General features: G+C 35.2%; 1 protein-coding gene and 1 non-coding gene across 3 annotated transcripts; one reads left to right on the top strand and one right to left on the bottom strand.

Annotated features, from left to right (window-relative positions):
- The first annotated feature begins 1,778 nt into the window (after positions 1 to 1,778).
- On the top strand, positions 1,779 to 1,906 carry LOC147536357 (small nucleolar RNA snoR111). The gene has a single exon (XR_015226582.1). It is a non-coding gene; the product is annotated as a small nucleolar RNA snoR111 (small nucleolar RNA).
- A 607-nt stretch (positions 1,907 to 2,513) lies between these two features.
- On the bottom strand, positions 2,514 to 6,458 carry LOC147536358 (inositol diphosphatase DSP4-like). 2 transcript variants are annotated; one of them, XM_086641212.1, is made up of 6 exons: positions 5,769 to 6,458; positions 5,584 to 5,677; positions 3,258 to 3,315; positions 3,107 to 3,150; positions 2,935 to 3,014; positions 2,514 to 2,783 (listed from the first exon to the last, which is right to left on the bottom strand). In XM_086641212.1, exons 1-6 carry the CDS (start codon positions 6,053 to 6,055, stop codon positions 2,738 to 2,740), a joined length of 609 nt encoding a protein of 202 aa, XP_086497338.1. In that variant the 5' UTR covers positions 6,056 to 6,458; the 3' UTR covers positions 2,514 to 2,737. The 2 variants fall into 2 exon arrangements, with proteins under 2 accessions (XP_086497338.1, XP_086497337.1); XM_086641211.1 differs by having other exon boundaries at positions 2,514 to 3,014.
- Between the last annotated feature and the right edge of the window lie 9,570 nt (positions 6,459 to 16,028).

Consider the following 16,028-nt stretch of genomic DNA (forward strand, 5'->3'; position numbering starts at 1 on the left):
TTAGGAAGATCCCTGATTGTTGTTGGGGTCTGATTTGTTGTGTTTGGAATCCATGGGTCTGATAGTATGTTGATCTTTGATCCATTGCCAACTAGCCATAAACTGTTCTGATGAATTATCTGATAGTATGTCTGATTAGTTCATATTTATACATGAGCGTGGTTAGAGAGAGAAAGAGAGAGAAAAGTTAGTTATAACAGGAAATAACAGAAATGACACTCCTTTCTTTAGCTAAGGGCACCCACCTCTTATTCTTAGACAACCTCATCTTTCTATATCCTTACACCGATATCGATTTAGGGTCGCCTATAAAACTTCTTTGCTTCGAATTGTCTTCCTTCCGCATGGTTACAGAAAGTGAGACCGAACAAATGAAACCCCAAAAGTTTAGAGTTCCCATATATATGACCAAACCTGTCGATAGTTTGCCCGAAAATTCAACCAGAATTAGTCGTGAAAGATTTGATTTCTTCTAATCCATGAAGAGAAAATAAAAGAGATCGGAAAAAAATTCATCCATCTACATCAGCTTGCAACCAAATTTTGCCAAGATTGTTCAGACAAACAAATATTATTCATATGATCAACTCACTGTTTCACATAGACAAGTTTTATTTTTATGACCGACTCACTATTTGGATATCACAATTCTATCAAGTCCTTTCAATCTCTCATCTAATAGTTGTGTTGAAGGTAAGGTGACTTCAATTTTGTTTTATAGGATTGTTGTTTTCATCTTTTTCCACTTTCCTACTTCCTTTTCCTGTAGTATCTCTTTTGTTTTCTTTGGTCTCTCTCTTGTATTCTATTATTAAGATATGAGACGGATCGAGATGAAAAGATCCGATGATCAAAATGAGTCCAAAATAGTTACAAGAGATATCATAATATAAGAAAATATATCTTCCAATATTTTAGACTCATCCTGAATGTCAGATCTCTTCATCTCGATTCATCTCACATCTTAATACTTCTGTTGAAATTTAAGGGGCAGTGTCAACACAACTTCTCAAAAAAAGTAAAGTACCAGAAGTCAAGCAAATGGGATCCCTCCCCATGATTCATCCCCATCGCACTTTCTACTTTACAGTTGTAGAGGGGTGATTCCTATTTCTGGTTTCTTAATTGTATGTTCGAAGCAGATGTGTTCTTTGCAATACAAAAATACACTCGAAATCTCATTTGTATCTGCAAAAGAAAAATTTCACTTAAAAAAGTATCATGAACTTTTTTTTTTACTACGAATATAGACTACGATAGTCATTACAAATGCATTTATACACCATTATTGTTTGATAAGTTGCCGAATTTAGATCGTACAACAACTATTGGCCTAAAGACTAATGAAACTACTCTCAATGTAGTCAAATGCCAATGGCATTAGATTGCATAATGGAACATCCCATTTAGTGGTTTGGCTTTAGATGGACCTCAAGATGATATATATTATTGAATCTAAGGGGTACAAAACTGCCACATGGCTTCTTCCCCACATTATACCGAATGAAATGAATGGCCCAACCGGCCGTCCGCCTGTGATGGACCCAATTACATTTCTGTTTCTAAATTAGGGCAAACAATCACAGTCCCACACACGCTGCCTATATAATAAAGAAAGGGTGCTTCATTTGCATCAAGCCTTCCCTTTTTAGGGTTTTGATATTTTTTCAATCCTATGGTTTTAGGAGAGGCGGCGATTTGTCTATCTCTCTGTCTAGCTCTAACTTTATATTTTCAACTACTATGTTATTTGATTGTTAAGTTAATCCTCTGTTTGATTAATAAAACGAGAAGGTTGTTTCAGTACTTCTTTGTTACTAAGAAACAGAGGAAATATCAAAATGGTGAGATATCGTTTCAGTCGTCCATTTTTTTGATTGACGATCTGATTGTTGCTCCTCTACACTTTTCTTCTCTTTTCCTCCCTTATTTCCCAAATCTAATCTTTCATATTTTCTTTCTGACTCACATGATCTGACTCGTCTGTTCTGAATTGTGCCGGCCAGTAGTACAATAGGTACTTAGGAAGGGTGCCTCTATAGGGGCACCCTATCTCTTTTCACTCCTTGACCGTCCATCTCTTGACACTCCTACCCAAGAGGCCTGAATCTATGTTGTTCAAGTATAGTAAGCAGTAGGGGTGTACTTTTAGTATCTGAACCTACCGAACCAATCCGATCCAAACAGATTTGGATTGCTTGGGGACCGATCTAATGGTTATCTGGATTGATTTGATACTAAAAAGTCAAAATCGAAACCAAACCATGATGAATGGATTGAAATTTACAACAACTGAACCCTATGGATTGGATTCTGGATAGGTTAAAAAATCGGTTATCCAACCGATGTTCACCCCTACCACCACAGTAGGTGGGCCAAGAGCAAATTGGGGAGTGCTTCAAACAAACATGATCTAGTCATTCAGACAAGTCAAGAAAATACAAAAAACAAATATTGTGAAATCAAGTAGTCAGGCCATTCAGATGTGTCAGATCTGAATTAAAGCAGGGAAATATGAATGGAGTAGACCACCTCTCCAACTATGATGGTAATAGAATAGCTCAATACAAAATTCTCTGACGAACTCATTTAAAACCTAATCAACAATAAATAAGAGTTTCCATTCATTCATACCATTAGAAGCATATGAACTACTCTCAAAATGCTAGCACTTATTACTACAAACAAACAGGACTAAAAAAGAAAGCTCGAGATCGCATTCTTATTAGGTTGTTGTTCAACATATCCCCCATCTTCCATTCTGATTCGAGTTCGAATCGTAACTATGCCAATAGAAAATTAGACATTCTATTAGCGGATTAGTTGGACAAATCATTAAACGATGAGTACGAAATAGGCAAGTGATTCAATGGTGTAACATCGAATTTTTCCATGAACCTCTGATCTGAAATCCTGGCTTTGGCAGCAGCATACCTTTGGTACTCCTCAAAAATGGAAGATAAACACCATCTCTGCAACTTTCTTAAACAACCAACTACACAACCTGTTCGATGCTGCATAAAAATTAAAAACCAATTCGGAATTAAGAGAAATGGGTCGGCAAATTGTGAGTTGTTCTAATTGGAAAAAACATATATATTCGTACTTTCCCTCGTTTGCAATGAATTAGAAGTGGGTGGTTTCTAATATCTGCAGAGCAAGCAAATAGGAATTGTTATCGATAAGTTAATTGATAGGTTGGAAATGTCGAAAAATTGAAAGAGAGAAGTTTAGGTATAATATAGAGTTATGTATACCAAGAACAACTTTAAGAGCCTCGCGGATAGCATCCCCCGGAATGTTCACAAACGGCTCCTGCACAATATCATTTTTTTTCAGAAATAGTAAGATTCAAACTTGGTCTCCACGTTGAGGGACAGACATGTTACCACCCAATTAAAGTGAGCTCACTCCCAAGTATCATTTTGAAGTTAATGTACGTCAGAATGTGAATCCCATCTAACCGCATGATCACATGACAACCTTTAACAAATTTAATGTACTCGCGTATTAGCTAAAGAACAAGTCGATGTAGCTACAGTAATGGATGTAGTTACGGCAAAAATATTGTTAGCCTGATGATTTCGATCATGGTCTATATTCTATTTTACTCAGAAGCAATTACTTGCATCTTGAATTCAGAAATGGAGGATATATAGATGCGGAAAAGGAGGATAAACATAAGAAGTATATTCGAAGAAGCAGATAAAGGGTTATCTAGACAGTTCTACTAGATTTGTCCCGTATTTTCTATTTAAACCTTGGTTCCAGACACGAGAATGAAAGATATCAACGGACCAAACATCAAGAAGTAGGTAAGAAAGATTCGTTGAAGTCGAAACACCAACTGTTATCTATACTCTGGTCTTTTTTTCTTGATGATTCCATGGTGCAGATACTAGAGACGATATTACAGCTAACTATGTCATTGATTTCCAATAATCAAATTCACATTTTCATCTTTCAACTTGCGTGAAGCAAAACCGTGAAAGAGATCTAACTAAATTTCCACTAAAACACATCATGCCTAGAGAATACTCCTAAAACATTTTATCAAATTTAACTATGCGTCTGACTTGGGGGGGTTCATTAAGAAGATTGAAACATGACATAATACTCAAAATGTGAAGTATACTGAGAACGTCAAGAAAAGCTGCAAATAAGAAAAATACGGTCCAACGAATACGTCGACAAGGAGTTGAAAAAACTGCAGTATGGACAAAGATTCCAGCAACCAATAGTAAAGTTGAGGTCAAGAATAAAATATACAATAAATAATGCCATAATAGAAACAGATTGTATGATTAAAATATTAGACATCATAACTTGCAAATACCAGACAACCATCTAACAACAGCACATGGATCAAATATATATATAAAAATAAAGTAATAGGAAAGTGCATGATCACATATCTTAAGATGGAATTATATGAACTAAATCACATATTATGATCTCAAGGTGAAAAGGAAAATTAGTACTAGAAATCACTAGTGGTATAGAAAACAACGTTAAATTTATAATATATGATAATCGACCCAACAAGGTTAAATCACTTTTTGAACTACAAAACTAGTTATTTAAAACAATAATCTTATTTCACGCTTACGTTATGAACACCCGATGTGGAACCCATGGGGAAACTCAAATATTAGAAGCAGTAAGACGATAACTAGTAAAGTTTCTCGATACATATTCGAAAATAGAAAGAAAGTTAGAGTTTCAATAAAAGCAGTTTGAAAATTCTTTTTTAAATACACATAATTGAAACAGCAGAAATGCAATAACTAATTAATAAATCAGTGTCTTAACTGTCTTCAAATTGGATGTAGAATTTGAAAAAGACTAAAACACTATTTTACTCAAATGATATGATTCTTTTTTCAACCAATCGATTTTAAACTTTTCTTTAAGCGTTATGAGTAGTAACATAGATCTCAGTACAACAGAGTCAAAATTACATAGTCTAATTCCATATTACCGAATACGCTGTTCTTTTTCCTAGTAGGAATACGACAACTCGGATAAGCCAAAGTCCGTGAAGCTTGTGTTAGTCCACTTACCCATAGCGAGCTCTCTGCAATAAATTCTCGGAATCGCCTAGGTCGAGCCCGCCCGTTAAATCAATTGGTCTTTGAAATTACTACCTGGAACACGTGAGCCGGACTAGAGATATGTCCGTGGACGCCCGATCTCATCCCGATTCCCACCCCTAGGTGTGGTGCATCATAGAAAGTAGTACACATTTCTACAAAAATACTCCAAATCGTCGGGCACCCGGGATATAGCATAACCAAATAGATATAGCCCTACCAGACCGGATACTCACATGTTAGCTAGCATATTGTGTACCTACCAATACCGTACGAAGATCGGAAGCGATCTGGTTTCTAGGTAACATTGGTCTACTTCACTTTCTAATCATAGTTCACTAAGAATTCCTATCAATTACTTAAACTCTAATCCACCCAAACCAAGCATAATATACTCCTAATTTTCAATTCATCTAACTAAAATGAAACATATAATTACTCCAATAAAACATTAAAACAGTGAAATAGAAAGATTTAGATAAAAGTTCACCTTGCTTCCTTCAATCCCAAACTGAAAAAGCCTAATTCCATTTGACTTGAGAAATTCAATATTTGTCTCTGGATAAGGTTCTGGACATAGATATCTACACACACACATAAAAAAAAATATCTACTCAAATTCACCAAACCAAAACCCTAATTCATCCAAACTGAAAAAAATTAGGTTTAACTTACATAATCGAACGAAGTCCAAGTGTTTCTAAGAAACTGAAATTATTCAAATCTGGAAAACCAGACCTAAATACTCCATTATCAACCATCGCAAAGTTCAAAGGCGGAATAAACACATCTTCTTCTTCTACTTCATTACTTTCTCTCTCTAAACTTTCTCTCTCTTGGTTAAACGTATGATGATGATTATTACTCTTTTCGATGAAAAACTCAACCATCGGAATCTGATCTTCTTCCTCTATAACAACTTCATCAATAGGTTTTCCGATGAACTTCTTCTCGAATTTCATCACTTTTTTCCCGCCAAAAAATGTTGATCGGGGAATCAAGAGAGAGAGAAGAAGAAGATCTTGATTCTTCTTGTTTGATTGTTTATTTTGTGTGATTCGAGGGGTGGGAGTTTAAATAGGAAAAATGAGATCGGGAGTAGAAAATCAAACGGCGATGGTTGGTTAATTACACGGTGGGTGATGACGACGATGGAGTTCTTCTGATAGGTTGAGTTGGGACCGCCAAATAATACAAGTGTTTTTTCATCTTTTAAAGAAGGAAAAAGGTTTAGACTATAGTAAAAGAGTGACAAGGAGTCATGCTTCTTCTATTCTTTTTCCTCCTAACGCAGATGGGCCATCCTCGACATGAATGAGAGACCTCGTTTGTAAAGTAAATCATCGCACCCTCTGATCTAATCATAATATTTTAGTTCTGTTCTAGACTTTGATAGTATATATCAGATCGCTTCTGAAATTTTGATGTCGAAATATCATTTCGGGCACCATTTCATTCATGCGGGAGGTCAATTCGATTTGTTTTTCGCTTTGTAATGTAGTGAAACAGCTCATCAAATAACTGTTTTTGCTAGTTTTAGTAAGGTCACACGAGTAAGGTTCGGAAATGGATCGCCTTCTAGTTTCGTGAATACTCTCAGTTTGAGCTTTGAAGCTAATGGAATCTATTAGCGAAACGAAAGAAAATCATACTCGTCTTAATCTGACTTATCCGATAAATCGTGAGAATCTAATTTAATTATTATTAGTAGCTTGATAATAATTTTAGATTGTTTTAGACATAGAATTTTTATTAAGAAGGTTGTTTTGGTTTTGAATAACTTCATTATCTTGTGACTCTTTTCTCAATGGTTCTTGGGTGGCTGACTATTTTATATCTTAATCAAGCAAAAGTAATGAAGACTTCAAAAAATTAAGTTATGTCTAGTTTAGTTTGGTCATATTTCGTTTGGTTGGCCAATAAAACTTGATCACCAAACTAGTGAGAAATGATTCAAAGAGTAAAAAGTATTGATATTCTAGTACTGTTGCATAGGTATATAAAGATAATTGTTTCGGTTTTGGGTAACTTGAATATCTGGTGACTCTTTTCTCACGGTTATAAAAATCAAGTACCATTACGTTGCTAACCATTTTATATATTAATCGAGAAAAATCAATTAAGACTTTGACAAATGAAGTGATGTCTATAGTTTAGTTTGGTCATATTTGGTTTGATTGACCAAAGGATGCACACAAATATTTCATTTTTGTCTATTTGCTCTCTTATCTCAAAAGAGTTTTTCATCACAAAAATTATGTAAGTGTAAAATGTTAAAACAAAATTGTTCATTGTTGGTCGTGTATTAACAATGTGATACTATAGGATGAGTTTATTAGGTTTGAGCAATTTATTTTGGTGCAAAAATTAGGTACTTTACTATGTGCATAGTATAGGATCGTAAGTTCACTTGATTGGCTCTTAAAGTTTGGTTCACCTCGTCCATTGCTTGGAAAAGTAGTAGATTTTCGTTTTCACTTTTCAATTTGGCTTATTAGTTTCACTTTTCAACTTTATTTTAGCCCTTTCCGCTTTATGATGTAATTGATGAGATCAGCACTTTGTTATATTAAATATAACTTCCGTATATTGGTCTTACTCAAGAGATAATGTATCTATTGCTCCAAAAATTCAGAAATCATATTATCCGAATTTGTCGAGGTGAAAACTTATTATTTATCGACTTATTATTATTAAAGTGTAAATTATGTTCTTTATGGTAGTTTCATGATATTATAGAAAGAGTTTATAGTTAACTTGTACGATTGAGTGTGGGTATTTGTAAGTTTATGCTTACTTTCCACCTATTTACCCTACTTTGCATATCTTAGTTTTTTTTGTTTGAAAAATATCTTAGTTAGTTAATGTTATGTAACTCTAATAAAAATAACCCGTCCATAAATGTGAACCTAAGTAATCTCTACGATTTTTTTTTTCTTTTCTTGTTAAAATAAAACACCATGAAAGAGTTACAAGTCTGAATTTGAACATTTGAGGTAATAATGAATTATGTCGAATGACTTAGCGAGATAATAAAGTTCACCTTTTATGCAGATGATATATTTAAATATACGTCAAATCGTAGTCTTAGCTTTCGAAATATAAAAGGTTCTAGAGTTACGTAAAGTGATTAGATACCTAATAGTTGATATTATCAACAACCTTACACATCATGTCATTACTAAACTCTAAAGGGAATGATGTAATAACAACTTCAACTGCTATTTACATGCGATCTGATATTCTTTTTCATTTAGAAACAAATATATCTACGTTCTTCTTTCCGATTAAAAAGGTAACTGTAATCTAGATAAGAAATGAATGGTTTAGAACTTTTATTTTTATTTCCGACGACCAGTGTGAGTGGATGCCCAGTGTAATGGGCAGCTCGTAGTAAGTAATTGGTTGGAAATATCCATGGCTCTGACCTTATATTTTGTTGTGTGGGGATAGAGTAGATTCGAAGGAATATCCGGATTGTTGTCCTCTTATGCTTTGTGGAATTGACGGTGCGCCACGTCCGCCACTTTGTCGCTTAATCATGTACTCGTAGAACCTAAGAGGAAGTACAAAAAGGGAAAGTAAAGAAGGAAAGATAGGCATTTTATAGGCTTCCTCTTGATATTATAATTTATAACAACAAAATGATGACAACATGCTTCCTTAATTTAAAGACATTTTCCTAGTGAAAAAGAAAAAGAATTTGAGGCTTTTTCCCTCCAACGTTTTGGATATAAATAAAGTAGAGGTAAATTAGATTGATTTTATGCTCTTGAATGACCTTAAGAACAATGAGAACGACTTTTAAGACTCAAATCAAACAGTTATAATATTTATTCAATTCATGAATCTTAATAGATCTTTGTATGATATCTTCATTATGTGTCGTTAACTTGTGATGACTCATGTACTACATTTTTAAATTTTTTTCAATGCATTTTTCTTAAGTTTTCTTTTTGTGATTGTTGTTAATTAGTTGGTTATTAAACTTATAAAACAAAAACTCTACTCAGCCCGTCCAATGAGACCGTTACCCAAACCGCCTGAGAGAGAACCCCCTGTTTCTCTCTCCTCACGTGAGGAGAGAGAAACAGGGGGTTCTCTCTCAGGCGGTTTGGGTGACGGTCTAATTAGACGGTTCATGTAGCCTTATTGCTTATAAAAAGGAAACTTTGGAAAATAAATCTTTAACTTTTAATATAATTAATTTGTTACTTGTAAAAACTAACATCACACTTCGAAAAAAACATAAAGAGATATAATTTCTATTGTCTATAGATCGATCGTCATAGTCTTCGGAAAAAATAACTCAAAAGGTCTAAGTTAAAGAGTAATAAATATCATTAGTTATGTGAAGAGACCTTTGATTCTCTCTGATTCTTGTAGATTGATGGATTAAAGAGACCAGAATTTTAATTTAACTATAAGCAAAGATTATAAGTAAACAATTATACTTTACCTTTTTGAAGAACAATAACTTATTTAAACAAATAATTGTAAGCTAATGTGACTAGAAATACTTCATTGTGATGTTGAGAGGACAAACCTACTTTCAATTTCACCCTTAAATGAGGGTGTTTCTTATACAGTGTCTTGATGATCTAATCGAGCAAATTATTTCAAAGGTAAGATTTGATTTTGCTTCTAATTAAATACTAATCCACTTAAATCCCTTAAGAGTTGATTTTCTAAAGTGTTAGTTAATTAATTATCCCACTTATTGATGGTCCATATTAAACAAGAATCAAAAGATATGAAGTTTCCTCATAGAGTCGTATCCATAGGATGGGTTGATAGTGGAAGACTAAAAAGATACCAAATCTTGTAATTTAATAGTATGGATGGACTATAATGTAACATGTCATCTGAAAAGATAATAATTGAGATTGGTGGACTATCCCCTTCCCCTTGTGAAGTGAAAAGTGTAATAGTAATTAGGTAGGAAAAACATCTCTCTATATATATATTAGGTACATTTTTTGAGTTGCACTTCATTTTTATTTATAGGCAGGAATCTAATCCATTACGTTTTATATTGTTTTGATTCTTTTTACTCATTTGAGTACAGCAACAGATGTATAAGATAAATTATAACCTGAGACTTAACAAAGTAAATCACAGGATGAATTAAAAGAACATAACATTATAATAACAAAATGAAAAGATCTTGAATGTTACAAAATGAAAAGATCATGAAGATTAAAAAATGAGAAGATCCTAAAAATATCATAAACTTTCTTATATCGAGATACATCTAAAATTCGGCTTACTAAGCAATTCTTGTGAATAAACAGTTGTTGGAATCGGAGCCATTTTTGGCTCGAATCGACTAGTCAAACTATGAAACGGAATGCGCCATTGCGCTCGTCTCGTCGAGCTCTTCAATTTAGAGCAAAGAATTACTCGAATCCGATTCCGGATGAATGAGAAATTCGAGTTTGAAGTTTGGATGAAATCGGTTAAGTTAGGGTCTGAAACGTCAAACGGGACAAGTTAGATCAGGGGCCGTTTGAGCGAACCACGCACGTCCAGATCTGGACGGTAGGCGTTCAATGCGCGGGATTTGTCAAGATCCAACGGACGCGCACGTGATGATGTCGGGATGGTGTCGGGCGTAACGCAGAAGCGTTGGATCTTCGCGGATCCAACGGTCCGCGCTAATCCCGTGTCGGGCATGGCTCGGGATCCCACCAGATCTTCATCTAACGGCTGAGTTTCATCTCTGTTTGGTACAAGCTCGGGACAGATCAAACCCCATCCAACGGTGGGCGTTTTGACCGAGATTTCAAGCAAATCTAACGTCCCAGGATGAACAGACTCTATATATTCAGTTAGAGTCCCTAGTTCCGAACAGTTGTGCCTTTTAACTCCAAAAGTCACTAATACCCATTCAATTCCTATAAATACCACCCAAACTCACTTCATTTTTCATCAATCAATTCATTCCCTTCTCTTCTTCTCTTCTCTTCTAACAATTAGAAGTTCTGGTTTGCCTAGAATATCTAATTAGGAAGTATTTCTAGAAGTTCTGGTTTGACTAGAATATCTAGAAAAGGAAGAAAGAAGTTTTGAGTGAAGTGATAATCATAGGTCGTCTAGAACGTAAATTCAATTCATTTTCTTCTTCTCTTCCCTTCTAACAATTAGAAGTTCTGGTTTGCCTAGAATATCTAATTTGGAAGTATTTCTAGAAGTTCTGGTTAGACTAGAATATCTAGAAAAAGGAAGGAAGAAGTTTCAAGTGATATTTGAATTTCCGAAGCATATAGAAGATCATCCGCATTAGTCCAAGAGCTTATAATACTTACAAAGGTTCGTCCGCTTTCAGAATAAAGAAGTACCATCTTAAAACTCTGAAAGGAAAGTCGTTGTATCCCGAAGGCATACACCCTAACGTTTGGTACTGTTACGGGGGTGTAAAATGTCTTAAGGAAAGAGAATTTATTCTTGCCTCGACTACATTAACACCTATCTCGGTTAGTCTGAAAGAAGGAATATTGATAAATCATTATTCCTTAATAGTTTATCTCTCTATAAGTTAGAGAAATGAAACTCTGTCTAAATCAAGCCAAGATAGAAATCGACTTATCGATTGATAACCAGAGGAACAACAACAGTGAGGGTAATTTTCGAACTGAAATTGTTTTGGCAAAGAGACTATTTGCATTTCTTTTTCACTTGCACCTTCATGATGGTTGTCGGTCTTCCATTCTAGTCACAACCTTGTCTTCAACGTTGTCAAGAAAAAAGATTCGTTCATTATCTACAAGTGCCACGTCCACACAAAAAAATCTGCAAGTGTCATTATTGATTAGTTCCTTTTTTTTTGTTGAAAGGATTGATTAGTTCCTTATACACTCCAAAATCTGCAAACCCAAACCATCAATTTCATAAAGTTTCTCGCTAAAATTACAACTGAAAATTTGCACTTAAAAAGATTTTGTTCCATAAATTCACTCGAAGGTATGATTTAGGAATAAAGAAACCCTAAAATATCCCCTCTGTGGACTTCTTCAACCTTCCCATCTCACCTTCTTCACTTTATTGAAAAAATAGATATTTAAACATAATATCTCTTCAATAATGGAAGAACTCTAACATCTTTTTAAGTCAAAATTGGAAATATCAATCAATTCTACTCGGGACCAACTGAATTTCTCCTTTTCTTCCTTTTAAACTCTTAACATCCTACACACGATCTAAACTCTTCACAGCCGATATACAATTAAATTGTATTAGAGACTTGCTTAGAATATAATTATATTTTTGTGAAATGACATACAAAATATAAAAAAAAAAACCTTTGATTATATTGTGGGCTAGAATAACCATTTTAGCTGTTTTGGGCGTGGATCGTCCTGCACTCCGACAAACCTAAAAGATGGTGTAGGATTAGGGGTGGGAATTTGGCCTGGAAACCCGGAACCCATCCACGATCATCCGAGCCCTAGGGGTTCGTGACTGTCAGATGCCTGAATCGGTCCATACCCGCTCGACAGAAAGAGTTTAAGCGGACGGATGCGGGCATAAGTCCTTACTCGGTGATCCGACCGAGTATGTACGACCAAACCCGTCTATACCCGTCCGTTTATCCTACCCGTTATACCCGCCCGCCTATATGATTGATTATAAGCCTTTAGATTTATAGAGTTATACGATCGTTAGATTTCAAGAGTAAAAATATATAACCCTAGAAATCACTTTTCTTAATGTTGTCTTCGCCTCTCTACTTCTCTAATCTCTCTCTCCTCCACGATCTCAATATTTCATCAGTAACCCAAGAATCCATAATACACCGATTGTGATTCATGAGAAGAAGAATAGAACCGGTCGTAATTCATGAAAAATCTCCATGATTATCTTTTAATTTTGTATTCATTTACTTTTTGAAATTGTAAAGTGGGGGTTTAGAAAGTTATATTTAACTACTAAACAGTTTTAATTTCGAATAAAAATTTGTTTATTTGTTCATTAGTGACCGGTGTCCGACCGACCGATACCCGGTTTGCCCGGTTATCAAAACGGTCACGGACGGACGCTTTGTTGGAGAAAAATTTGAAATGTTCATCCGTTTTGTCCGGATGATCTAGTGGACACTTAAAACTTGCCCCGTTCCGCAAGAACCGGTTGAGTTAGTTTCCGTTTCCTGCCATCCGGACTGATTTCCACCCCTATGCAGGATCCACGTTGGGTGGTTCTATATGGCCCCCATATCGCTCCAGGGCCCCTTAAATAGCCCATTTATGTGTAAATGGGGTGCCTGTTATAATATCATGGGCTGATATAACAACAATATTGGGTTGGGCGCCTTTAAAGCTTCTTTTCAGAGTCATCAATTTTCCAAGTACTAATAGTATGATCCTTCAACAAAAAAAAAAGCACTAATAGTATGACGAGGCATGACGTGAGAGTTTCATGATGACTCCACATGCAACATGGAAAAGGACTCCAAATCTCTGACTTCAAATTGCACCCCACATATTAAAGTATCTCTCTACAGAATTGCTTCTATTTTGGTCTTCCATTTGTGATTAACTCAAAATTTTAGGACCTAAATTTGTCCAATTAAAAAATTTAGTCCCCATATTTATTTAACTCGAAATTCGATCAGCTTGATGATTCTTCTGTCAATTAACCAGTTGACTGTAAATGTCATTTTTGTTTTCTTCTTTTACCATTTCTATTATGTCAGTTTTTTCTCTTTTATTTCTATAACCTCCTCTGGTCCTCTTTATCCCCTCTATTCGGAAATAGATTGCCCCCAAGAGATGAGTGGACCTTCTGGGCATTTGTGAGTCTCTCTGGATCTCTCTTTCTTGCTCAGATAAAAAGATTGTAAAAATAATTGTGGCGGGGGGAGAGAGAAAGTTTGGAGTGATTAGTGAAGTTGGATGAAGTGGGCGAACATGGTGATGGAGAAAGATTGGAGGAGTGACGATAATGCATCACTGCGTTAGTTACAGAGAGGCAGGGGCAAGCCTTTCATCATCTTCTCTCTCATATATCCTTTTGTAAGTGAATTTTTAAAAGAACTAGATATACCCAAGGGAAAGATGCTGGAAATTGAAAAATAAACTCAACAAAGTTCTAACAATTCTTTTAGTTATGTGACCATATTTTCTAGCTGGACAAATATGGGTGGTGAAATGAGATTAACCCATAATAACACAGTCATATTGAGAGCATTTAAAATCAAAGACCAGAAGTTAGTTTGACCTAACAGTGTCAGTGGTGAGACAAATGGAATTAGGGTTTGTTTTGTATGAAATGGATAGTCTAGGTAAGACAAATAGAACAGTCAATACAGTTGGGTTTACCAAAAAAAACTAATTGTAGCTAAAGTCCTTGGGCTCTGTTCTTCCTCTCTCTCTTCATGACCTATATGGTCAAAAATTGAGTGGCATTTTGTGATATAGCTCAAAACAAAGTTATGGTCAAAATTGGGGATTAATTCGAAATAATTTATGAAGAAATAATTTAGGGTTACCCACCTCATGAAATTAAAGTAGATAAGGAACTTAAATTCATGCACGTGAACTCTGAAGCAACTTGAGAGTTTGAATTTAACTCCTTAGACCTACCATTAATACATACTTTGTCCCTTCTCTCAATATAAGTTTTGGAAATTCTGATTTTTTCCATTCTGTCTCTCTGCTTTTTTTTATTTTCTTACCATGAAAATGACCTCTCAATATCAAAAACTGTCCATTATAATCATAATTGCTCTTTATTTCATGCTGACCCATACTCTTGTATAAATAGCTAAAGATACCTTCTCTTCCACCACCACCACCACCACCATTATCATCTACTCCACCACCACCACCACCACCACCACCATTATCATCTACTCCACCACCACCACCACCACCATTATCATCTACACCACCACCACCAATATATACCACCACCACTGACACAATTGTCATCACCATCTTTAGCATTATAACCACCACCACCATAATTATTCAAAATTATCATCCACACTTCCACCACTATATACTCACACCACCACCACAACCATTATATACCACCACCACTAACACCATTATCATCAACATCTTTACTACTCACCACCACCACCATCTTTATACTAACTCACCAATATCACCACCACCACCATTATCACCAACACCCCATCATTAACACCAACACCATATTCCTTCACTCTTATGGAACCACTTTGTTTACAAATATCAAGCCCTAGAACCACTAGTAGGACATGCATCAAGAGATGGTTGAGAGAAAAGAAATGGGTCATATATGTTTAACAAAACTTTGGCGATATCCTTCTTGAGCTTCTTAGTTTCTTCGACTTCTATTTAGCGGTTTTCTTTTCATGAACATGTGTAATAGGTTGATATATGTCTTATTGTTTTCTTGACCTTGCAAGTCCAAAAATTTAAAACCTTATACCGTGGCAGCTATCTACACCCTTCACAGAACATCAATCAGAAGGTTTATGCATCCGTTCAGTAGAAGTTTCTCTCTTCCTTCTATCCCTCCTGAGCTCTCTGTTACCTAGAAACAATTTATATTAGTTTCCCTCTTTAGCTTAAGAATATGAATGGGGGAATTTCCGGTTTTGGCAGTGTTTTTCTCTTGTATTCAGAATTTTTTTATGATAAGTTTAACAAAGAATAAAAGAAAATTTTGAGTTTTGAAGTCTTGAATTTTCTGGTTCCAGGCAATGAAGCAGCTTAACTAAATAATTTGGTTCTAATTTCATGGTGGTTCATCCTGTTAATTGTACTTCAAAATATCCTGGTTTAGTAGTTGGTGGGAGGTTCCATATTCAATCCTCATCTTGTGGAGATTTCAAGAAGAAAGAAGGTGCCTTTAGCATCAATAGAGCCTATAGAACTTCCATTGGGCTCATTCAAATATCCACAATGTGCGCCCATTACAAAGTTTAACGTTTTAAGGCCCAAGCCC

The sequence above is a fragment of the Eschscholzia californica genome, unplaced genomic scaffold (genome assembly GCF_041429995.1).
Source record: "Eschscholzia californica isolate CP2 unplaced genomic scaffold, dmEscCali1.0.p SCAF_5, whole genome shotgun sequence".
In the NCBI taxonomy this organism is placed as follows: Eukaryota; Viridiplantae; Streptophyta; class Magnoliopsida; order Ranunculales; family Papaveraceae; genus Eschscholzia; species Eschscholzia californica.

Excerpts from the sequence above, each read along its gene's own strand:
- LOC147536358 (XM_086641211.1), bottom strand. The coding sequence starts at position 6,055 with ATGAAATTCGAGAAGAAGTTCATCGGAAAACCTATTGATGAAGTTGTT. Across the intron at positions 3,316-5,583 it reads TTGGGATTGAAGGAAGCAAG|GAGCCGTTTGTGAACATTCC; the intron begins GTGAACTTTTAT and ends GATATTGTGCAG. Across the intron at positions 3,151-3,257 it reads GGCTCTTAAAGTTGTTCTTG|ATATTAGAAACCACCCACTT; the intron begins GTATACATAACT and ends CTTGCTCTGCAG.